Source organism: Paramormyrops kingsleyae, chromosome 18 (assembly GCF_048594095.1).
Source record: "Paramormyrops kingsleyae isolate MSU_618 chromosome 18, PKINGS_0.4, whole genome shotgun sequence".
NCBI lineage: Eukaryota > Metazoa > Chordata > Actinopteri > Osteoglossiformes > Mormyridae > Paramormyrops > Paramormyrops kingsleyae.
This window is the reverse complement of record NC_132814.1, coordinates 11,948,961-11,973,941: the sequence shown is the minus strand read 5'-3', so window position 1 is coordinate 11,973,941 and position 24,981 is coordinate 11,948,961. Positions and strand designations below refer to the sequence as shown.

At 48.9% G+C, this 24,981-nt stretch overlaps 1 protein-coding gene across 14 annotated transcripts in view; it reads right to left on the bottom strand.

Moving 5' to 3' along the window:
• Window positions 1-24,981, bottom strand: part of robo1 (roundabout, axon guidance receptor, homolog 1 (Drosophila)) — a 143,136-nt gene that overhangs the window by 29,090 nt on the left and 89,065 nt on the right. For 13 of the 14 annotated variants that reach the window (XM_023827734.2, XM_023827733.2, XM_072701859.1 and 10 more), the window contains 2 exons: window positions 4,611-4,768; window positions 1,439-1,559 (listed from right to left, as the gene is read on the bottom strand). In XM_023827734.2, coding sequence (XP_023683502.2) covers window positions 1,439-1,559; window positions 4,611-4,768 — 279 coding nt within the window. Of the gene's footprint in view, window positions 1-1,438; window positions 1,560-4,610; window positions 4,769-24,981 lie in introns of those variants that run through there. The other variant, XM_072701865.1, reaches the window with a different exon arrangement.

Below are 24,981 nucleotides of genomic sequence, written 5' to 3'. Positions count from 1 at the left end.
CTTTGGAAAACTTCACATGCTGTGAAAGTCCGTCGGCAAGGCCCCAGGGGTAAAGGGGGGTGCCTTGCTGACCCGCTTCTTCCATCACTGATGTTATTCTATTAGCCATAAATGTTTTCATTGTGCATTAGAAATTTTTGAGCTTTGGCGTCTAGCCCAGTGGATCAGATGACAGGAAGTCAGGCCTGATGGGATGTCAATGGGATGACAAAGTTTGGCCAAAATCAATCCCTGCCCCCTAAATAGTGCACAATATAGTGCATCTGCTATTTCCAACAGCTGTGTGAAGTCTGAATGGCAAACCCGACACTAGCAGGCTTCCTATATAAAATAATGCCATGCAAAGATGACATCTGTCGTCAGCTGACCACGTGTAATACACCATAGTGCAATTTTGTATACAAAAATACATACAAAAGTACATATAAAAAAACTAAAACACTAGCAACCTTGGCAAAGACTGCAGCTGACAATTCAATTTCAAATAATAATTTTATATTAATAAAAATGTACATGGTAACACTTTAATTGAGGGGGCACAAGTAACTTAGTTACTCAGTTACTACTCAAGTACAAATCACGAACAATATAGTAACTGCATGAAATACATGAACCATCCGTCCATCCATCCATTTTCCAAACCGCTTATCCTTCTGGGTCGCGGGGGGTCCGGAGCCTATCCCGGAAGCTACGGGCACGAGGCAGGAACAACCCAGGACAGGGGGCCAGCCTACGTGAACCATTAGGACTGATTAATGATGAACAAACACGGAATCAGTATGTAACTAACACTTACGGTAGTTTCTGGTTAATTAATACATTAAATTAGAGTGTAACTACTACATTATTTGTGCTCCCTTGTAAAGTGTTACCAAATATTTTAGCATTTTAAAATAAATGACAGGCCTACGCATCCATATTCACTTTATCTCCTTTATTTCATTTATGTTGCCTGTGAATTTTGCTATTCACAAATTTCAGCTGTCAAAGGTTGCTAGGATACCAACATAATGCATCTTGGAATGTTGTGTCTGAAACCTTTGTTGTTTCACTGGCTAATTCCCTATATAGTGAACTACACAGGGTTCCTATTGTAGGGAATAATGAGTGAGTGAACGAGTGAACCATTTCAAATAAGCCTTTGCTTGTCTCTACCCAACTAGATATCTCGCAGATGATCTGGGATAAGAGGTTACTGGCATTTGAATTCCATGCCATTGAAGTATTTTTTTCATGAACTGAAACTGAAAATAGGCATTAAAGGTCTAACAGCATATCTAAGAGATACAACAGAGTTCCATATAAACAGACGGTAAGCAGACATGGGTGTGTTTATATAAACTGGGCAGGAAGACAGACATACAAAGACAAATAGATGAAGCCAGAAAGACAGACAGAGAGACACAGTGTCGGCAAGATGGCCGCTGGCATGACATACCCAGCACGGTGAGTTCGGCCACGTCGCTCTCCCTCTCCCCCACCATGTTGGTGCCCACGCAGACATACTTCCCCGCGTCACTCTTCCTGGCGTTGGTGATCATCAGCTTGCCACCTCGAATCTGGAAGCAAAGAATGAGCGAGAACATGAGATGGGCTGTGGAATGCCTGGGAGGACGTGCCGACGTACACGTTAGCGGGGCGATTCTAGGGGGTTTTAAGGTGCGCGGCATAAGAGGGGCCATAATTCATACAGAGGGGCCAACCTTATAGTAACCTCATTAGCCAATAATATGTCTGGAATTGGTGAGTGACAAGGGAGGAGACATCTGGGGGCCAATCAGCTTTCAGCTGGGACCAGTGCCCCTGTGGTCCCACCCCTGAATGTCGATCACAGAGCATCACAGTTAAATTGTGTCACAGGGGTCTGTTGGGTATCAGCTAAAGGGAGGTTTTATATACAGCCATCACCTGCCATTCATTTCAGAAAAAAAAGCCTCAACAAATGCAGTAAAGGACAATAAAATAGAGAAGCACCAGAAGACAAACATCTGAGTTTCCCCCAGTTAGCTGCAGGCTCTGAAACCCATCCTGCACTCATAGGTGTTCTGCAGGACTCCTTAGCATCTTCCGCTCTGATAGCCTCCGTGCCCCTGAGCCAGAAGTGGTGGCCCTTAGGCGATACCCCCAGGCAACACCGGGGGCACTGTGGAACAGGCTACATGGGAGGAACGTCCTGGTGAGTGAGAAGACCCCAGCAGGACAGTTCATGGGGAAGAACAAGCAACACCCACAACCCCCCAGGCCAAAAGGCATACGAGACATGGGCAGGAGTGGGTGAGGGAGGGGCCAGTCCTCACAAGGGTGATTCACAGGAACACGATGAAGATGAGGATGATGATGAGGATGCACTGTCACTGTGAAAATGTGTGAATGCTGAGGGTGACAATGAATCATCACGAGGCTTTTATGTGAATATAAACACATTTTTTACGTGCAATGGAGATTCTTAAAGACTTGAAATAGATTAAGGTGATTCGGGTGATTGGAAGACTGTCGAAGGGAGAGAGGGAGGGAGAGAATGAGCAATACAGAGAGGACAAGAAAGAGTGAGACACAAACCGAAAAAGAGAGGGAGAGAGATACAGGGAGAAAAAAAGAATGAGAAAGAGAGGGAGTGAGCCTGGGAAGGATCTCTCCGAGGGGGATAAAGGTGCGTATGAGGCAGTGAAGTGTGTCTCTGGAGGTGAGATCAGTGGCCCCTCACCGCAGGGCGCAGTCTGTGCCGGGGACCGCGGCCACGGCCAATCAAACGCCTGGCAGCTTTACAACCCCTCCCCCCGGCCAGTCAGGCAAGCCCCTGGGAACAGGGGCCCTAAGCATTCTGGGAAGAAAAAACTCCACGGTGACACCGGGCTGCATTACAGATTTGGAGGTGCTCCGACTGCAGAATTCATAACAGAGCAGAGCTGTGCACGAGCAGCGGTCTTTCAAAGGGAGCCCCATTTCTAAACCGCCCCCCAGCCCCCCCCCACCACCACACACACACACACACACACACACACACACACTGCCCCGTGGAGATGAAAGCTTTTGAAGTGTCCTCGCATTACTGTTTGTTTTGGAGCTAGTGTAAAGGCCAGGGGATGAAGGCTGGTTTAGAAGCTCAGATGATGTGTGTTGAGATCAGGCGAATCCACGGGCACCTACAGACCATCCTGGGTCCTGCCGGCCGAGTACATATATGCAGGATTTGCTCTGATGGCTGTAAGCATTTGCTTTTCGGGTTTGGGATCCCCTGAGCTACAGTGAGTGGATTCTCTTCAGCTTCTCCCTGGAGCGGTGAACCCAGTGTCAGGTGATTTTATGATTTAATTACACCTCACACAGATTGGATGTGCTCTCTCCTTTTAATTACTCTGAATGGCTGCCAAGCAACGGATCTCAATCGCCCCGAAGGGCACAGACGTCCTGAGGACTGACAGCCTGGACCTGTCCCCGGGACAATGACACGGAGCACCACCCCCCCATCTGTCAAGCACTGCCCACCATCCATAGTGACTGTTTAGGGTAACACCTACAGGCGATTTTACCAGTGGTGCAGGGGTGAATATTTGAATAAAGTTAAATTATATTGTAAAGTTATATTTGAAAATACGGCTTGTGTGATTCATATCAATGTGCAATAATACTTTATTGTAATATATATACATACACCTTTTTTCCAGTCTTTTTTATTATGACAAATGCACGGTTGGGCTCTCTCACCTTGCACCCCCTGGGAGAAAAGCCTAGAGTCGCTTATGGCGACACCTACCCACATTCCTTCAAAACCAGTACACAGAGTCCACACAGACCTTCCCCTCCGTCAGACTGCTGTGTTTCATGCTGCAGGAGGCAGAACATGGGCAGTTTGACTGAAGATGGCAGCCTGGGACATGTTTTTGTCCTTGGACATACGAGAACGCGGCACTAATAAGGTCATGAAAGTGAGGAGGACGCCTCGTTAAAGCGTCGGACAGGGCTGACGGCCTCGACAGCTCCTCGTAGGCCGTGACGTTAATTAATAAAGGCTAACTGGCAGCCCCGCTTCTGGCCGTCCGTAAATCTGCGTTTTGTACGAGCAGGGCCCGGTTAGGGTCCAGGTGTACAGGTGATTGGTCTCACTTCAGCTATTTCTGTGTTTCCTGCTGAAGCTTCCCCTCCGACAGCTGCTGTCATTCCCTCTGCGCTCACAGACTCTCTGAACTAACTCTGTGTCAGTTGGGTTAGCTGCCTTGTTCGATGGTCAACCGAACCCACCGTCTGTCAGGGTGTCCTGATGCCCGAACTGCAATATCACAGCATCTTCCTCCCTTAATGTTCCAACTTCCCCCCCCCCCAAAGAAACATTCCCCCATTATACATTTGGTCATAGTCAGCGCCACCACAACCAGTGTCTCCACCCCCGCCCCCCTCCCGAAATTTGACAACTTTCCAAACACTGGTGCCCAGCCAAAAACATCCCACCCCCCTTGAAAATCTTGGGCCTGCCTGTCAGATTTGTTCTGGCCCTCACACTGTATCTGCTCCATGTGTATGTACATCTCCAGCATCTTCCTTTCTTACTGGTTTTTATTTTATTGCCGATACCCCCCCCCCAAAAGAAAAAAAAAAAACAAGGTGTCCCTTACAGTGATCCGTTCATCCCTGTCGTCGATGTTGCTGCCATCCTTCTTCCAGGAGATGGTGGGCTCAGGGTGCCCGCGGGGGGGCTGGCACTCCAGGACGGCTGGCTCGCCCGCCGCCACCATCACGTCCGAGGGGTTCTGCCGAAAGTCGTCACGCAGAACTGCGGGACGGGGAGAGCGAGAGAGAGAGAGAGGGAAATTAACCCTGATCCATTGGAGTTGGGAGCTCACTTATTCACATCTAAACATTAGAACCAACACCACAGGTCTTACAAGGGGTCAGAACCAAGATGAGGGCACCATCATAAGCAGGACCTGCTTAGGGGCAGCATGGGGCTCAGGGGGCTAAGCCTCTGTGGCTGTGATTGGAAAGTCGCTGGTTTGAGCCTGGCTTTGGCACATCTGTTCCTTGAGCAAGGCCCTTATCCCCCAGCTCCCGGATGCTGCTATGGAGGGCTGTACTTTGTGGCCAGCTTGCTCCTACCTACAGAGAGCTAGTTGGGGGGAGTTAAGAGAATCTTTCCTTGGGGATCAATAAAGTATCAATTATTCTTCTTATTATTAGAAAACTAAAATGGTCAGAGCAACTACCAGGATAAGTTTCAGGATCACAGCCAGAATCAGAACTAGAATGAGCAGCAGAATCAGGACCAGAAGCATCTTCAAAATTTTAAAGTTTAACTTTAATGATCATAATCGGTATCAGGATCAGAACCAGAACCAGAACCAGAAACGGCATGAGAATCAATGGCAAACAAATAATACCAGAACAAAAACCAGAATCAAGACCAAGTGGTACCATTTCAAGGTAGTCAGACTGCCAAACCCCAATCCCTTTTAATCTCAGAGATCGCAGCAGAGGTTATTAATCTCCCTAACGGAACATCCCGCCCCGTCATTACCCCATCCTCTGACAACAGAGCACAGGCTTGCAAAATGTGTGGATTTAGCATTCGGAAAACTATCCGACTTCTTGGGTAAGCAGTGAAAATAAAGAGTTTCCTCCATAGAGCTGGTTAATGTTTCCCACGCTGTTTGCCTCTCAAACATTCCAGAAAGATGGCAAAAAGAAAACGTTTCGTAAGTGCAATAAAGCTATCACGATGAAGTGTAGATAAAGCATCTATTGGCAGTGTCAACACACTCTAAAGACTGTGAGACACGCACACACACACAGATTCACCCATAGGGGCAGGGTGAGCAAACCTGCAGGTCTGAATGAATGCAAAGCAGAGGACTTTAGCCTTCGACCAAATCGTTGGCGCTGCGCTACGCTGGATACGTGCACCTCAGCCAGTCTTTGACAGGAAGCCAAAAGGCCAAGTAAATTAACCCAGGCTGCCTAGGTCTCTCCTTAAGGAAAAATCCTCAGTTGTAATTCGATGTGCCCGCGCTGGCATCAGCTGCCAAGCCTGCTCTCAGTGAAAACACCACTTGCTTTAACATTTATTATTATGACCAGCTTAACGCTATTTACTGAATTAATGGCGAGACAGCTGGTCACTGCGACAACCGAGATGACAGGAAGCTGTCGCCAAGACGTTCCCGTGCAGCTGAGCCGTGGGTGGCTGTTTTGGACGGTCCGCGTGTATTTTGGGAAGCCTCTGTCTGCTCCCCCACTGCTTCTCGGGTCCCCTTTTTCCCGTTTATCTGGTTCTGTCATGTTTTCCCACTTCTCCCATTCCATCCTCTATCACTCCATCACGGCTGTGTTCACGTCAGGGCCGGGGCCGCATACGCGACAGCCGCACCTTTGCTGACTTCACACGCAGCCCATTGTCACCAGGCGTGGAATCGCAGTGTAGCCCCACCCTGCACATGACAGTGTATTTAAGAAGGGCTGGACCGTGTGTGCAACCAGAGCTGGGGAAGTTATGGGATGGCAGGTCATTCTGGATAGACAAGAACGACATTTTGAATAGAGTATTATGGGCTACACTGCATGTATTTACATGTGTTAACAGCAGGTTAATAGCTGATAAATCACTGAGATAACATGAACATGTCATGTGACAGCAGAGGTATGCATCACTACAGACTGTAATGCACACGGCAGTCTGCTCAGAGATACCACCCAGAGAGAAATCGGATTCCACTCAACAACCTCGGTAACAACACAGAACCTCAATAGTATTACATAATATCAGCAGAGTTCGGTAACACTTCGCGTAAAGCAGTTATCATAATGCATTAAAGACACCTTCATAATGCATTATAAAGCATTCATAAAGTATTATGAACACGGTATAACTATTATAACTATTTATAAAAAGGCACAACACATTACAGCCATATTTATTATTCATTATGATTGCTTTATGAAGCTTTCATTTATAATGAACTACAGATTCTTTCATAATGCATTATAATGGTCAGTATAAGCATTAAGGAAGCTTTTTACTGCATTATGAAGGTATTTATAGTCTTTATATTATTATATATGAGAGCTTTATAAGGCAGTTATAATCCATAATATACATGGTTATAATGTGTTATGCCTTTTTATAAATAGTTATAGCTGTGTTTACAATACTTAAATAAATTATAATGCAAAGTATTACCCAGAGTTCTAGACCTTCTGTGCTTCAGAACCTCTGCAGCATTGTAGAACCTCAATGGATTTCTAGAACCTCAGCATCATTCCAAAACCTCAGACATTACAGAGCCTTGGGAGAATTCAGGATTCTCTGTAGCACTGCACCCAGTTCTGCTTCCTGGGCTGCTTTTCATTCTGCCTGCTGCCTCCATCCTCTAAAAGGAGACACAGACGCTCCACCGAGCATAACGGCGTAGCTCTCCAAGCTCTTCTGGGCCCGTGCCTTTCCCACGTTTGGAGAGCATGTTCCGGCACTGTGTGTACAGGTGGGAGCACGCGCCCCGCTCCACCGAGAGGAGACCTCTGCCCCGGCCAGCATAGCACAATTCTTTTCTTTACTTTGCTGCCTTCGCGGGGAAATTGCAAACAGATGGTGAAATGTCAGATTACAGCCAGGCTGGTGCACCGCAGAGAACCCCAGCCGATGGCCACTGGCGAAAATGAGGTCTCAGTGTCTCCCGCTGGCACTGGGCCCCAGGGCCTCACGGGGGCTCCGGCCCGTGCCCGTGTGACCTTCAGCGGGGACCGGGAAGAGAAGTGTCATGATAAATAAAAGATCATGTTAAGAAGCTGTTAATGCCATTTTATGGCAGAACGTCCCTTTCGAAAGAGGAGAAGAGCTTTTTCTCTGCCCTGGTTTCCTGTCTGGGGCAGAGAAGAAGAGGGAGGGAGATAAGGAGAGAGGGGGGATGGGGGATGAGAGGTGGGAGGGATGCCCACCGACAGGAAGAGTAACTGGACAAAGACACAAAAAGGCTGCCAGAGCTCGGAGCAGTTGCCATGGAGACCCAGTGGTAAATAACACCGAAGCTGAGCTCAGGGCATGGCTGGTGACGGGCCAGACGCTGAAACCAAATGCCAGTAATGAGGAAATATCATATGGGTAATCTGGCCCAGATGTGCCTCTCTGACCCCCCCCAGCTTCTCACGGGGAGTCTGCTACTGGCAGGCCACACCCACCCTGAGGAACAAATTACAATGACCTACTGTATTTATTACCCTTGATCAAAAACAGAGCTCAGGTGCTGTCAGTCACGGTGGATCTGTGTGGGACAGGTCACATGGTCAAAGTCATGCCATGGCAAGGGCGCCCCCGGGTGGGGCTGTGCGGTAATGCAGAGCTGACCGCTTTCCCAGAGCTTGGCCATATACTCCACTGCTACTCTGCTTCCACGTAGAAGCGGAGGGGCCAAAGGTCGCTGGGGAAGCCCACTACCATGACCCCTGCAGAGGCCCAGCCAGCACTCATAAATCTGGGGGGGGTTCTTCAGAAAAGCTAGCCAGGTTTGCTCATGCCGGGGGGGTGGTGGGGGGTGGGGGTGGTAGTCGACTGAGTCTCTGTTCCAGGATCCAGGTTATCCATTATTGCTCCTTGCAATAGGAAATTTAATAACACCCCCCCACCTTTATAGGACACCCAGCAGTAGGTGTGATTACCACCATTCAACAATCAAACCATCTGCAAAGTCCAGCTCCATAGTAACACCGCAGTAACACCATCGCCAACGCCTCTGTATACAACACTGCCTGTAAGACCTTCCTCCCCATGAGGTATCGCTGAGCTACTACAGTCCAGCATCGCACACCTACCATCCCGGTCACACCCCCTCAAACCCCCCACAACATGGCACCTGTAATCAGTGCCCTTTAACAACTTCTCTATTCCTACACACCATCCAATCAGCTGCCACAGATTGGCCATCACTTCAAAGAGCCCACCTGATTCTCCCAGCCCCCCTGGGTACGCTCATCGTGTACAACCACGAAACAGGCAAGGAAGCTTCATCTTGTCAGATAAGGATCCATCAACTCTAAGCCCCCGGGCTTTAGAAGCACAGCGGATGCAATCCAGACACGTTTCCCATGATGCACCTGTCCAGGCCAAAACGGGCGATGCTGGTGATGGCCGTACACCAATGTCCAGACTCCCGGCCATGGCGATGATGCTACAACTGGGCCTCTTTTGAATCATTGTACATCTCAAATACTTCCCAACCGGACTCATCCGGACGTGCATGCAGATCCAAGATCGAGGGAATCGGGACAGCCAAACGGGACAGGGAACGTCCTTCTCCGTCTTTGTTCGCTCTTCTGAAGATGGAGATTAAAGCTCTCCTGCTATGTGTAGAAGCTACTGACAAACAGGGCGTTGCTGGGGAGGGGGCATGCCAGATAGGCCAGCAGGGGGGGCGGCAGCCTCTGATAGAAGGTGGGATCTGACAGAGGCAGCTCACATGACTGTCAGAGAGGGCGACCGAAAAAGGGGGGGTGGGCTTTTATCATGCCCTCTGTTCTGCCAATGTGAGAGCCCCCCCCTCTTCTTAGACCCACCCAAACCCCCCAGGGCCTGCAGGAGTAGTTTGCCCTTACTCTGTCCTCACACTGCCTTTGTTATCCCCCTGCCTCTCTCTCCCGTCATATATGCAGTGTTTGCAGTCCAGCTATTCCCCAGGACTCCGCCATAACCCCTCCAGACCAGCGGCTTCATTTTTTCAGTCAATATTTCCCTTTGCTCAGGAGTCTCCTGGCACTTTTCCACTGGCGTAAAGGAACCAAGCTGTTCCCGAACCGTACCGCGAAGGGAGAGTAGTTACCGCACGGTTACAGTACGATTCCAGCTCCCTTCAGTTTTCCACTGCAGAAGAGTCGGCTGGGTAAAGGCGTGGCCGGATTTGAAGAGCGACAGTGACGGAAAACCAATAAGACGCTTGATTACTGTTCACATTGTGTACGTCATGATTTACTATGTGCTAATTTCCATTAGCACGTCTGTGAGAATCGCCATCTCATGCATCAAACGCTAGTAGAATTAAAATTCGCTTGCATAAATTTGCTTTATGAATCCATTCCGTTCAGCTGTTTAGTAAATTTTTAAGTAGGTGGTTGGAAATGTTCATGCTCTGAGTTATCGGGAATGCATTACAATGTGCAATACCACTAATAATGAATCATTTTTAGAATATGCCCTTTTTCCTTCAGATAATCCATGCACAGAACACCGGTATTGCCATGAATTTTGACCAAACAGATGGCGGTGATGCAACCAGCTCGATTTACGCACACTCTCTGCCCTGCGTGTAAGCAGGACCATGTCAGCATAGGTACGGCTTGCATACTTTACAATGGAACACTGTCAGTTCGCGGTACAGGTGCGGTATGGTTCGGTTTTTGGTGGCAGTGGGAAAGCACCATCTGTCTCTGTGCACCTTACTGCAGTGAACAGGAAAGAGACAATATCCAGAGATTATAATCAGGAAGGATGGATGGGGGGGGGGGGGGGGTAGAAGGACAGGGACAGAGGGAAAACGGAGAGGGGACAGACGCAGAGATGGAAGAAGACTGGAGAAAAAAGACAGGAACAGGAGAACAGGTGATGGAAGAAAAGGGAGAAGAGGAACAAACAGAAAAAAAGAGAAATAGGGAAAGAGAGGAACAGACCCAACATAAAAGGACATAAAACGAGATTAAAAAAAAGAAGAGAAAAGGAGAGAATGAGAAGTAAAAAAAAAAAAGAAAGACAGAGAGAGAGATTGCTGCTCAAAACAAGGGCTCAAATCCCTTATTAATTCTTAATAAGAAAAGCTAATAATGCTGCCCCCCACTCCTGAAAAGTGAGGTTCTGGGGGTAAAAAGGCAATAAAGAAGGAAGCCCAGCTGAGATACTGTAATGCACAGATTTATACCACCTGGAGAGCTCTGGGGAGAGCTAAGCCGCATGCATGGGGCTCGCTGTGTGCTTTATAGGTGCTGGGTGCTTCCACTGACACAGAAGACATTCCCATGGAGATTTAGAGCCTGCCCTCCCCCAGCCTGCAGCCTGACCCATGTCCTGGGGGGGAAATTTAAGGCTACAATATGCCCAGGTTGGACAGCCTCCAAATATGTGCAGAATTTACAACACGGGACCCCCCCCCCCCCCAAGGTTTTAATAACAGAGTTTATGTTTTGTGCAGGCGGGAGAAAGCGCACCTCCTGTGGGTTTGTCCCCACCCCGGGCAAAACCGTCACATACATGCTGGCAGGAGACACGGATACACGACACCTGTCACAGCGGAACGACACGCATGTGCCACGGAGCTTTTACGACGCAGTCAATCACGCGGAGACAGTATGGGCAGACACCTGCCTGGGCTGGAGGGCATCCCATTTGGGGGAGGGGGGGGGACAAGGGATGAATATAAGACAAAGGTACACACCCATAAATGGCTCCAAACTATTAGAGTCACGGTTAATGAAACACACGCAAAGCAAGCGTTTGCTAACTTGTTCATACCTCAGCCCACCTGCGCAACTACATAAAACTGTGTGTGTGCGTGTGTGAGACTACAGGGCCCTCAGCAGCTCCGAGTGCCCCCCCCCCCATGACCCTGTACACTGTAGCCTTGGGAGGGTCTGCGCACGTGCCGATGTGCATGGAGAATGAATACTTCCTCATGCCGCACGAGCGGCAGATCCTTTATGCCCCCCGCCAGCTGTAGAGTGGATGAAATGCCGCCTTTGAGAAGATCTGGGATAGACTATCTTGGAGGGGGGGGGGGAAATGCTGGTAGGACCTGAAAGACACAAACAGCCCCCACCATGCCTGCTCTTTTGCTTGCTTTAGTTTAGATGCAGGCCAAATGCAAACAGGACGAGGTTCAGCTTGTGGCCTCTTTGGAAATAAATACCAAGTGTTGGTACATCAGTGCTCCAAACACACTGGGTCATGCCAGGACATTAAAAAACTGAAAAATTAAAAAGTTGCTTCCACAAGTCTTGGGACTTCAGAATTTACATCTGAGTTATTGTGGGCCAAAGCAGAACACACCAAGTAATGGTCGCAGTAGGAATGTGGCCTGACAAGCTCCTCCCCCTGGGTTTGATGACAGGCCCCTCCCTATGGGTTTGATGGCAGGCTCCTCCCCCTGGGTTTGATGACAGGCTCCTCCCCCTGGGTTTGATGACAGGCTCCTCCCCCTGGTTTTGATGACAGGCTCCTCCCCCACTGATGGTAGGCTCTCCATATGTAGGTAACCTTTCCTCCACATGCGCAAGCAGAGCAGTGGCAGCCGACCGGCTAGCTGGCCCAATCCCACCCACACAGGAGTACAGAGATCTGGATGGGCTTCCTAACTACAACTGGCAGGAATCAAAACACGGACTCCGCAGGAGTAGTGAAAACTCAGAGAAAACACAATGTCACATTTGTTAGACGGCTGACATGTTTAGCCAGTTCGCCGCCCGTCACGGGACCGTTGGGGAAAAAGATCCGTCCTGTCAGCCCTCCATCCAGATGGGGTCCAGTAACTAGTGATCCTTCCTGTCTCTTTCTCAAAGGAAACCCAATTCCAAAACTTCAGTTTCTTTTCACAAAATTCCAGGCACACACCCTCTCCCCCATGAGGCCCCTCCCTCAACACCCCCCCCTTACTTCCACCCTGTCAATCTTTCTCAAAGGTGCTTTTCTTCCCTCTGGCTCCCCCGAGAGGATGGCACCCCCCACCCCTAGCCAAGAGGCACATCTAATGTTCCTGTATCACTGCTTTACATGCTGCTTCTGAATACCTCTCAGAATTATTATACGGCAGTAATATAGGATGCTCCAAAAGTCTGAAAGTCTTTAAGCTATAAAAACTTCCCTGGTATGAATGCCACAAACTTACAAAAAAAACAATATTTTTTTACTTATTCAATGTTATGAATCTGGACTAATACTCTGAAGATGCCAACCATGGAACAAGACATGAACCACGTTTTCTGGTTTGCGTGGACACCTGACCTGTCTCCATTAGACCTTTTCTTGCGAGATCATGTCCAAACCCTCATGCATCAAACCTCATTCTCTGGATGATCTTCAAGCCGGGATTATAACCTTTTTATGAAGTTGAGAAAAACCCTTTTCTCACACAATGCAGAGCACAAGATGATGGTTATGTTAACATTTATTATGAAAAATAATAATAATTTAATCAAACTTTTAAATGCTGTCCTTTGTATGTTTGTAGCATTCATTCTTGGAGTGAGGCTGCACAGGCCTTTCGGGATGCTCTATATTAGTATTAGTACTTTGCTTTACTCACTGTTACTCTCACAGTCATACACTCAGAATGTTATTATAATGAAGAGTGGGAGTCTGGGGCCTCTGTTAAAAATCTTGTTTAATAAGATTTTAAACCCCCCACCCCCCTGGTTGACAGCTTATATTGTTGCCCCCCCAGAGGCCTCTACACATTAATGTGCATATGGTGGCAGTAATATTAGTAATAGTTATTATTAGTAACAGTCCATCCATCCAGTTCTGTACTGTTCAGGGTCACAGGGGTCCGGAGCTTATCCCAGAGGCTAGGGTCACAAGACAGGGAATAACCCAAGATGGGGCCCCAAACCATCACAGGACACACTCACACACCATTCACACGTACGGACAATTTGGTATCTCCAATTGCCTGCGGGGGGGGGGGGGGGGGGGGGGGGAAACCAGAGTACCTGAAGGAAACCCCATAACAACACAAGGAAAACACACAAACTCCACACACACAGGCTGGGGACTCGAACTCTGGTCCCAGAAGTGTGAGGCAACAGTGCTAACCACTGCACCACTATGCTGACCATCCAACCAGGGGCAACATATCCCAGCCCTGATGAATAGGAGTCTAGCCACCATGCCATTTCCTGAAATGTACACTAGCTATTCTTACTCTATTTTAGAAAAATCGGTGACTGCTATGGAAAAACTAAAAATGCAAAAATCTTGTATTTTGCTTAGTTACTTATGGTTATGGTTAGGGCAGGGTAGGGGCTAAGGTTGTCATAGTTAGCATTAGCATTTTTCCCATAGAAGTGAATGAGCATCCAGGCATAAGGATAGGCATACCCGACATATGCGTGTGTGTGTGTGTGTGTGTGTGTGTGTGTGGCAGCAACACGCCCAGGAAATGTTAACACATCGCACTGCTAGAATGAGAAGCTGTAAATCTGGCCAGACTGGAAAGCATGTTTATTCTCAACGGTAAAACAGGAAAGGTCACCAGGGCACTTTGCAGAAGGGCAGCGGTTTGCTCTGACTTTGATGAGCATGTGCGTGACCGTGGCTACGTGACCAGGGTGCTGGAAAGACCTTTGCTCACACGTGTTCCCACATATTTCTGCAGTCGCAGTCAAGTAATCAGCACTAATAATGCAAAACGAGATCAATCCATGAGCAGCTCATGTTAGACCTCTTTTTTAAAGACCTCTGACCAGCAGGCTATGGGTTCACATCTCATGTACCCACTGTCCATACGGGACAGATTGAAAATGAGCCCCATTAAATGGACGTGGGACCGGAGTCCATGCCAGAATCTTCCGGAAGAAGGCGCTAACCGAGAGCCAGGCTTCATCACGAGGACTAGGGGACAATAATGTAAAGTAAACAGCTGGCTGTGGAAGAATTTCAGCAGAGTGCTTTTCGAGCCTGGGTTGTGTTTTTAGGAATGGCAGGGCTGAGAGGAGACATAGTCTCTTTGAAAGGCATCACTTAACTTAATGCATATCACTGGCAATCAAATATACCAGGGAATATACACAAACTTGTGGTTTTCCCAGCAGGGAATTCATCTGTCATAGATCCAACCTTTCTCCAGATCCCACTTATTCCAGAACCGCTTTAACTGTGTGTGTCTGGTCTAGCCACTCTAGATCTATGGTAACTGTCAACTGCAAAGTTTCCAACATGTCTGCACTGGGCTCCTGCATTCACTAGTGCCTTGAAGTGGGGGGGGGGGCACCACATTAAAGCCCCTACCACTGTCTCCTTCCCCCTTCCCAGTCTCACCACAGTCTATTTCCACACTGGCCCTGCTGGCTGAGGATCCCGAGCCGGGAAGGCCTCATATTTCTCTCTCCCACCCGATCCATTAGCTGCTTCTCCGTTTCACCAGCGCTGCCAAAAAAATGTAATAACATCATGCCGGATCAGCCGCAAAGTTCATCTGTCAAGGCCCATAACGTGGGTCATCTTCAGCATTAATAATTGTATTGTATAAAATACTTGCTCTTTTGGCATAAGGATTTGTTAGCCACAGGGGGATGATCACGAGAAGCCAAATCGCTCGATTGTGAAGTTCTCCTCCCAGCTGCAGTGCTTTCAGGATTTCCAAAAAGCGTTTCATCAGGTGGTACAAACGATCAGCGCACTTCTAGCAGACCCTCTGCCATGGGACGAAGTCTCCTGATTTAATCATGGCAGCATAAACTGGAGCGAGGAAAGTGCAGGGAAACCCTTGGGTTACCACAAAGTCAACTTCAGCTGGTCTGCCGGAATGGACAGGGCGAGCGCTATCCTTAGCTCCACGTTTCTGCATTTTGGAACCAAGGGTGAATGATCTTGGGCCTGTTGCCATGGTGATCTTGGGGTGGGGGGGTTGCAGTGGCGGGGGCTGCTCCTGCTGACGGTAGCCAGCGTTGGCCTTGAGAAGGTTTTGACATGTGTGAGCTCACAGATGATTTGTTTCACCGGGAATATATTTATTTTTAGACAAATGCTTATTCATCCTTGTTCCTTGGTCTGGAGTTATTCAAGGGGCTCGAGTTTATTGTGTCGAAGTGGAGTCAACCATCCGACATGCAGCGCTTGACAGCACTGAGAGCTGTCCACCTCCCCTACGCACGTACATGCTGGCTCATGCACAATGGTGGGTCCACATCCAGCACCTCTTTGTCCACATCAACAGCTTTGTGCAGTGAAGAACAGCTGGACCGGCCTCTCGCTCCAGAGGTAACTGGCCTGAAGCCACCACCCAGGACTGCAGCAGGACGAATGCCGCACAACTGTTGTTTTAACATTGTAGATACTCACAAATAGTGTCGCACTCACACTATTACAGACACTAAACAATCCTCCCTACACGCACACACATTGTTTCCACATACACATCTGTTGACTGCCCCTTCATCCCTCCCCAAACACACACACACACACACACACATAAGCACGTTCACGGGTAAATTCCCGGCCCAAGAGATGACCTTCTGCAGGAGGTCTGGTTTCATGCGTGAAGATCCAAAGCGCAAGTAGGAGAACATGCATATTGTATGAGCAAAAGAGCTGATCTTGTCTTGTCTCTGATTTTGTATTCTGTTTAATCTTTAGGTCAAAGGAAACCACAGAGCCTGCGAGGTGCTGAAAGCAGTGTGGGGGGGAGGGGGGGAGTATTTGGGAGGGGTGAGGGTGGCATTGATTGGCATTCCATTTGTACTACTCAAAACCGCCCACTAGTGCAAGTGATGAACCTCACTGTTATAGAGTATGATCCATGTTTAAAAAAAGCATATTCACAAAGGGCTCTGTCCAGAACAAAGAGAAGATAGAAGAGACACAAAGGAAAACATCTCCTATTGCATACAGTATGTAACTCGTACCACACAATTTAACTATATTGGACATTCAACCAAGAAGTCAAGTATATCCCTTTCATGAAGGAGATCTTCCTCATCATTGGTTCCTTCATTGTGTCTCTTTCACTTCCTGGAAGAGTCCTTAGGTTTCAGATGACAAGCGCAAATTCTCTATTCCCCAGTATGCTTAACACACACAGACTACTAGGGCTTGTAAAACGAACCCTCCAGCTGTCTCACAGGTAACAGTCCCCAAGGTAAAGGGCAAGAGGACAAAGTGGTGAGTACTTGTGCTCATTGTTGATACAGTTCATTATGAGGTACTGACACTTATTAAGATTATTCATCATTTTCCTCAAAACGGAACCATCTGAAGTGTTAAACCTTTCCTTTAAGAGCCTGCTTAAAGGAGATCATTATTGCAGCAAAGTCAGTTCTCCAAATGGATTAGGGAACAAGGGCTCTATCTGAACATGGAAAGCTGAGATATAAAAGGAAGAGGGTCTGCCCATTTATTCGGCGCTCTTGCACATGTCGCTCCTTATTGATCCAGCATACATTTCTGTCGGTCTGCTTCAGTGTGCTTTACATCCTTCTTTCATATGTGGCCCGCAAAAGGTTTATACAATTATATGACCGAAATACAGGAAGATTTGATCTTAATGGTCACAAGATGATCATGTTTGTGGAAATGCACATCTGCCACATTCACACTGTCCATTCCTCAATATCTATTTGGATTGTAGTTCTACTGAAATGGTGGAGAAGGCCGTCACGGGCATTTTGATTCCATATGTTTACCGTTAGTTCACCTAGGTGCCCCAGAAGTTAAACACTCATCACCACGCGAATTATTTGGGAATTCAATTCAAAACCACAGCTCTAAAAGATCGGCGTCACCTCCCTTGCCGCAGGAATGGAGATGAGTGTCATGCTCTGGCTACACTCCCCTGTGCCTCATAAAGTAGGGTAGAGCGAATGGGACAAATTGTGCGTCTCCTCCCTCTGGTTTCTCTTCTGTCACAGGGACACAGTCAGCCAGCTGGGGAGAAACGCCTGAAGAACACTGCACCCTTAGAGTTAGTCAACTTTTGCAGGGACCACCAGGAAATCTTCATCTGGTTCCATGGCTTCCACAACTTATGTCATACTCAGGACTTCTCCAGTGGTCCTCAGCATTGCTTAGTGCCAGGCTTACGTACGTGTGTGAGAGAGTGTTTGCGTGCCTGAACGAGCATGAGTGTGTGTGTGGATGTGCAATCAGTTAGAATTCCTGGAATGAAAACACCCGCACACAGCCTCACCACATCCTTTCACATCTCCCTGACACCTTTTATCTTCTCCTCTCTCTCCTTGCTTCTCCCCTACACCCCCAACCCCCACCACCACCGCCGCCACCCCAGGCTGCTCCTCATCACTCTAGCATCTCTGGAATTTCTTGGGAAACCGCACAGCTGCGTTTGGGACGGCAAGGCTAAACAGGATCTTCTTCTGACGGGAGGCTTTTCTTCTCTGGCTCGTGTGTGCGTCTGTGTTATTTTTCAGATGCAAGAGTAGGGGGGTGAATTGGCAATGAGGAAAGGGGCTTCAGCCTCCGCTGTAGGGACGGCGTGCTTGGTGCCACGTTTGCATTGACGGCTGCACCCTATCCCGGCCCACATCGGGCTACCACGCTTGGGAAGCTTGCGACGCTCATCATTAAGGCTTCCTTCAGTTCGATTTCACTGCGTATCATCTCCTGTTCCATCAGGCTGCATGAAATCAGAGGCAGATGCTGAGTGAATCGTACACTTAGCGCCTCTCAAAACATCCAGACAGGGATGATGTTACACTACTAAAGTTGACTAAACACAAGGTATCCACTGCACATTCTGAGTTAGCTTACAGTTCCTCGGTACTGCACTTTGATCGCGACTCGATGCTGACGACATCCTACGAAATGAGAGGCTCCCATGACTAGCGTGTCTGAAAGATGATGATAGTTGTGCGAAAAGAGGCCGCCCTTTGTCCAGCCGATTTTGATCCTGGCAACAGAGGAGAATGAACAGACAGAGAGGGATCTTTAAAAAGGGGGCCTTAATTACACCAATTTGGGTCAAGTTTGTATATCAATCTGATGGATTAAAGTCTGTTCAGTAGACTAACACAAGCCACAGATAAAAATTTACATTTACATTTACTTTATTTAGCAGAAGATTTTGTCCAGAGCGACATACATGTGAGGCAAATAGCACATCACACACACATACACACACAATTATGTGTCTTATACAAACACGCGCACTATTTACAGGGCACAGGGCACATTCCTTAACGGGATAATTTACTTTTGCTACACTGTCAGAAGAGGGCAAGCGAGGCCAAAGAGATGAATGTGACAAGGTCAGAGAAAAGATACCTCCCCACATAGATCTTACTTATTTTTGGATGGGCTGGTGCGAAAACGGGGACCCGGCCTGCTGAAACGCGTAACCTCGTGTGACAAATCCCAGCATCATGGTCTGTTTCAATTAACGCTGCCGCTAAGATGAGACGTGACCGGGGGAGCGTCCCACTCTCGGCCAACGGGCATGTCTTCCCCTGCTGTTCCCGTCTCTGAGTCGTGGCAGCCTGTGACTCCACATAGGCCAATCTCTCTGGCTTCCCTGCCCACTCGTAGTTTCGCACATTCATTCATTCGAGCGCTAACTCCTCGATTAGCTCGCTCGATCACTGCCTTCCCACCGATGTGACATGCTGAAAAAGCAGTTAGCATTGCACACACTCCTTACTGGAATACCACGGGCAATGCTAAACGGAGATGAACCTGACTGAATCAATGGTAAGCTGCAGGGTAAGCAAGGGTGAATATCCTGTCTGGCAGAACCTTTAGGCACACCCAAGGTCAGAGAGAGTTCAACATTCAACATACACACCTTGCACAAATGTGCACACACAAGGGTGTAGGAGAGAGTTTTAGTATTGGGGGGGGGGGGGGGGTAATAATTAAAAAATGTAAAAGTTAGGTCAACTTTTTGGAGGAGACAAAGGTAAGCACATGGACTTACACGGTGTTCTGCTAATCTCGTCCAACCTGAAAGAAACCTCTCAGCCATAGACTCCAATCAAGCTCTCTGCCTTTGATTATTCGGGTCTGAGAGAATCCTACCCTACTTCTAGACAGCAAAGGCCAAGCCCTGCTTTGTGAGTGCCAACACATAAGGTTGTCCTGTGCGGAGCCAGAATGGCTGGCAGGTCTTCTAATTGCATGGTGCCACAATATGTTCCCTTTCTTCATCTGCTGGAAGACTGTGAGCATTAATGACCTAGCCCACAGACGCTACGTGCCGTTACATAGGTCTGTAATTGGCTAAGTTCTGACCAGGATTTAGTGGTCTGTGAAGCCCTCCGCCTGCCACACGGTATCCCACAGAGCTAATGCCAGATCATCCTCATTTTTGGGGCCTGCTCCGCTAGAAACAAATGCATCATGGGAATGGGAAAGAGAAGGGAAAATATGCTCCTGAAACGAGCAGAAGAAAAGACAGAGAGACACAAGGGATGCGTGGACGGTCTTTAATTAGCTTCACTTGGTGGTTTTACAGCGTGATACGTCATTCAGTATGTGTGTATATAACTGTGTGCCTATATGAATGCTGTGAAGACAATGTTTGAGATAATGTCCTCACTAACAGACTGAAAACCAGGCATTACGAGGACATCCCCATGGAACAAATGGTTGTTTTACAGCTTTATCTGGTTTTGTGTGTTATCTATATCAACGTTTTTTCTGTTTTGGTGGTCACAGACTCTTAATTAAGCCTCAAAGGGAAGTAGAAACAAAGATAGTTTTATATAATGTTTCTGTGCATGTGTGTGTATGTGTGAGAGACAGAGAGAGAGATATTAGTTCTGGCAGTGTTTACTGCAATGTAGTGGGGGGAGGGGGGCGTTCAAGGCCAAAGGTAAGGTAATAACAGTACGGGTAAGGGATTCTTAGTAAAAAGGGCCAGATGATGGCGGAGGTGGGGGTGGGGGGGTTGGTTGGCACAGCCACATTTTGTGGGTGGGGTTTACTCCTCTCACCCCCCCCCCCCAATCTGAGAGCTCCTTAAAGAAATAAAATAAAATGGCAAATGTTGAATGCAACACCAAAGGCAGACGGCTTTGCTCACCCATCACGGGGGCTGACCCCTCCGTGACCCCATCCTGTTGACAGCCACCCTCTCCTGTCATAACCCCCAACACCTAAAGCCTCCAGTGTTACAGATCACCCTCTATTAACTGCTACAGGCTCAACAGACACTGAACAGATCTCACAGTTTGTCAATAAAGGGATTTATTTCAAACCCAGGGAAAGTGTCTGATTGGCCCTCCTTCAGATCAGCATTGATAGCTATATGACATGAACAGACCTTGTTCGGAGCACTATAAACAAGGGCTAATACACATTCTTCATTCTTCTATAACGTGTTTTACTTTTAATGCAGTAGTGTATAAGGTTACATAAACACTTAAGTGGTCAAGTGCGCAAATAAATCACTGTGAAAGTTATTCAGCAAATATATCAGCCCAATACACAGAAAGACATTAAGAGTGGATTGTGAGGGCTTTGTAAACCAGTCGATCCACAGTCTGCCTGGTGCCTGTCAAGCTGTACAGTACTGCTCTCGCCAAGCCGTCACAGAGACAGCGGGGGAGCCAAACACACAAGGTCTATTCTGAGCCTGACCCCCCCCCCCCACACACACACACACACACACCAACCCACTACACTGCGATGCATGCTCATTCCTATTCACCCCTAATTAACTCCATTACCCTCTGATTACATGACACCAGAGGAGGGCTTAACTCAATTAGGGGGCCACCGCACAGGGAGGTGGACTCTCGGCCTGGCACACGCGATCGTGCACCCGGCAGCTGCACACAGACTCGCCCGTGAGTGGGGGTAGGGCGTAACAAAGAGGCAGGCCGCAGGTATCGTGCAAACAGGATGGTGACCACAGAGCCATGTAGAGGTGCCGTAAGGGCAGGGGACATCAGGATCTGAAAGCCAGGAGCATTGATCGGGACTTCATCACTGAGGGAAAGGAGAGAGAAAGAAAGAGGAGAAAAGAGGAGGAGGAGAGAGACCCCAACCCACCCAGAAAGATACTGATAACCACACCCCCATGCTCTACTATCTCTCTGTGTCCCACTATGCACCACAAATATTTACACAGCAAATGTCAGGCACATGGACAGAGTGAGGGAGAGAGCGAGATGAAGAGATGGAGAGGGAGAGCCGGTTTTTGAAAGCGGGACTCGAGGAGTGGAACAGGACAGTGTAATAATGCACTTCAAACCTGCTGAAAAGTAGCTATTTGCTTTCATTTCCTCTCTGCTTCACTGTTCACAGCATTACAAAGATGGCTCTCTCATACAACCCCCCCCACCCCACTCACAGTCCCCACGAATGCCACCAGCCTTGCCTCGGGCAGACACAGATCACCTCCGCCTGTACAATTTTATGAAGTTACTCAAGTAGCAGACCGTAGGTGGTGTTAGGTTTGTGAAGGGTGGGGATGTAAGGTGTGGGGGGGCAGCAGTATGAGTAACTGAAGCGACACAAAATACTATTAAAGTAGAATCAAACCTTGAAAGAATAAGATATTGAAAATCATCCATCCATCCACCCATCCATCCATCCATCTTCCCCAGTGCCCCTGGGCCCATGTCTATGATACTCAAAGAGACACTTCCAGAAGGTTCCGACCCGGTTTTTGGTGGTGAGTGGCGCCGGGGGGGGGGGGGTCCTCACTCCTCACTCAGTGATGGATATGCACACTTCAGCACACTTACACAGCACATAAATCTGCCACTAGGGGCTGTCCCAGTGCAGACAGCCCCGGGGACGAGGAGGCAGGTGCTGGGGAGGAGGGCTGGATGCAATACCTGCCAGATTTGGGGGCAGGAGGACAGAACTCTCAAATGCACAGTAATGAGGGATGGCAGCGGAATGGGGGGGGGGGGGGGGGGGATACCAGGAACAACAGCAGCAAAGCATGTCTCTGCAGTGAAGGCTGCTTCACTCCATGCTCTCCCTCCCCCTAGAGGAACGTCTCTGACTGTCCCCGTCCCTATATGTCTGTCTGTCTGTCTGATCGTCTCCCCAACTCTGTATTTGTTCCCATCTCTGTCTGTCTCTCCCCTTCCCCGTGTCTCTTCCTGTCTCTCTCTATCCCTCTCCCTGTCTCACTCAGTCTCTCCCTCTTGTTCCCTGACTATCTCTGTCCCTCTTCCTGTCTCTCTCTGTCCCTCTTCCTGTCTCTCTCCATCTCTCCCTGTCTCTCCCTCTCCCTCCCAGTCTCTCTCCCCACCTCTTCTTCCTTTTCCACCCATCTCTCTCTCTCCCTCTCACCCCACCTCTCTCTCCGTCTCTCTTCCTCCTTCTCTTCCTCCTTCCATCTCTCTCCCTCTCCCCTCCCCTGCCCTCCACCCCCCCATCCCTCTCTCCAAAGGCTGCTGCACAGGCCAATTATCGAACAAAGGAGGACAAATTAAAACGGCATGAAACAAAATGCTGGAAGCCACAACAAAAGGCACCCACCACAGGAGGTGGGGAGACGCTACGGCGGGGGGGGGGGGGGGGGGGGGGGGGGAATTAACTTGCCAGTGCCCCCCGCCCCCACAGGACACTCTATATCAGCAAGCAGCACCATGATGCCCCCCAAACCCAGAAACAAATGCCCACAGCTGAACTGTGGCAGTAATAGAATGCGATGAGCACATACATTGGGTGGGGGGGGGTTAATCCCTTTCCCAAATAGCCCCTGTCGGCTCGCTCCCCTCCCCCAATTAAAACAATGTCAGTTCTGTGCAGTTTTTCCTGAACCTCCCCCCCCAACAGTGCCAACCACGGGTGATGACCGAGTTCACTGGTATTTAACCCTGGCTATTTACACGGGATATGGCTCACTGGGGTGTGAAGGGTGGGTATGCTGGGAAGACTGGTGTCGCCCTGCAAGGCCTCGGGAAACACATACACATGCGAGCACACATGCAGACAGATGCACATGCTTGCAGACAGGTAGATGCATGCGTGTTCAGACAGGCAGACAGGCGCAGATGCATGCGGACAGGTGCACACACACGCATGCATGCAGACAGACGCACACGTTTGCAGGCAGGCAGAAACATGCGTGTTCAGACAGCCAGACGGGCACAGGCGCACGCCTGTGCAGACAGGGGGCGCCGATGTGAAACGACAGAGACAGCCAGCCACCTCGTCTCCTGTCTCTGCCTCCGGTCTGGTGACGAACAGCTGCTGTCACAGGCAGTTCCTCGGGGACAGTGTTCAGGTGCACATGTAACGGGAGCAGCGTGTGTGTGTGTGTGTGTGTGTGTGTGTGCCTGAGCTGGGTGTCCCTTTGTTGTGGTACCTGGCCGGGTCGGACCACGCTGGTGTAAGCTTTAAACAAAGCAAAAGCAGAAAGTCTCATTCAGCCCCACGGCGGGGGGGGGGGGGGGGGGGTCACGGCGAGGACTGGGAAAGCCATGGTGATGGGCAAAGCGAGTGCGGCATGAAAATAAATAAACAGGTAAACTAAATGGCTTCATGTTCCACCCCCAACCCTGCCCCCCCCCCCCCCCCCCGTCATTGTGGGGCCGCCCACAAGCACAGCCCCACTGCTTTTAAGATGAGAGCTACCATTTCTCCCTTTTTCTGCTCTCCCCCAGCACAGATTACACAAAATTGCACTAATGACACACTGCGATTCAATGTGGAATTCAGACCCCCCCCCCCCACCCATTTATACAGTCTCACTCTTTTAGACATCTCTCAGCCTGCTACTTACTCCAGAACAAACACACACACACACACATACAGACACACACATACACACATACAGACACACGCACACATACACACACACACATACAGACACACACAGACACACACATACAGACACACACACAAACAGACACACACACATACAGACACACATACAGACACACACACACACACATACAGACACACACATACACACATACAGACACACACACACATACACACACACACATACAGACACACACAGACACACACATACAGACACACACACACACGCAAACAGACACACACACATACAGACACACATACAGACACACACACACACACACAGACACACACACATACAGACACACACACACACACACCAACCACTCGATGGTGTAGATAAGGGTGCTGGAGAAAGTGCCAGAACAGGACAGCAGAAAATGTACATCCAGCCCCCCCATGAAATTCTTACCCCTCATCTTCCGTGAGCCCCCACCTGTGGAAGCGCCCCCCAGCCGGAGTACTGCTCCCGCCTCCCTGGTGCTGCTCCCCACTGCTTGCTTACTTCATTATTCCAACACCGATCATTGCTGCTAGACTGAACTGGCCTCGGAGAACTCAACCCC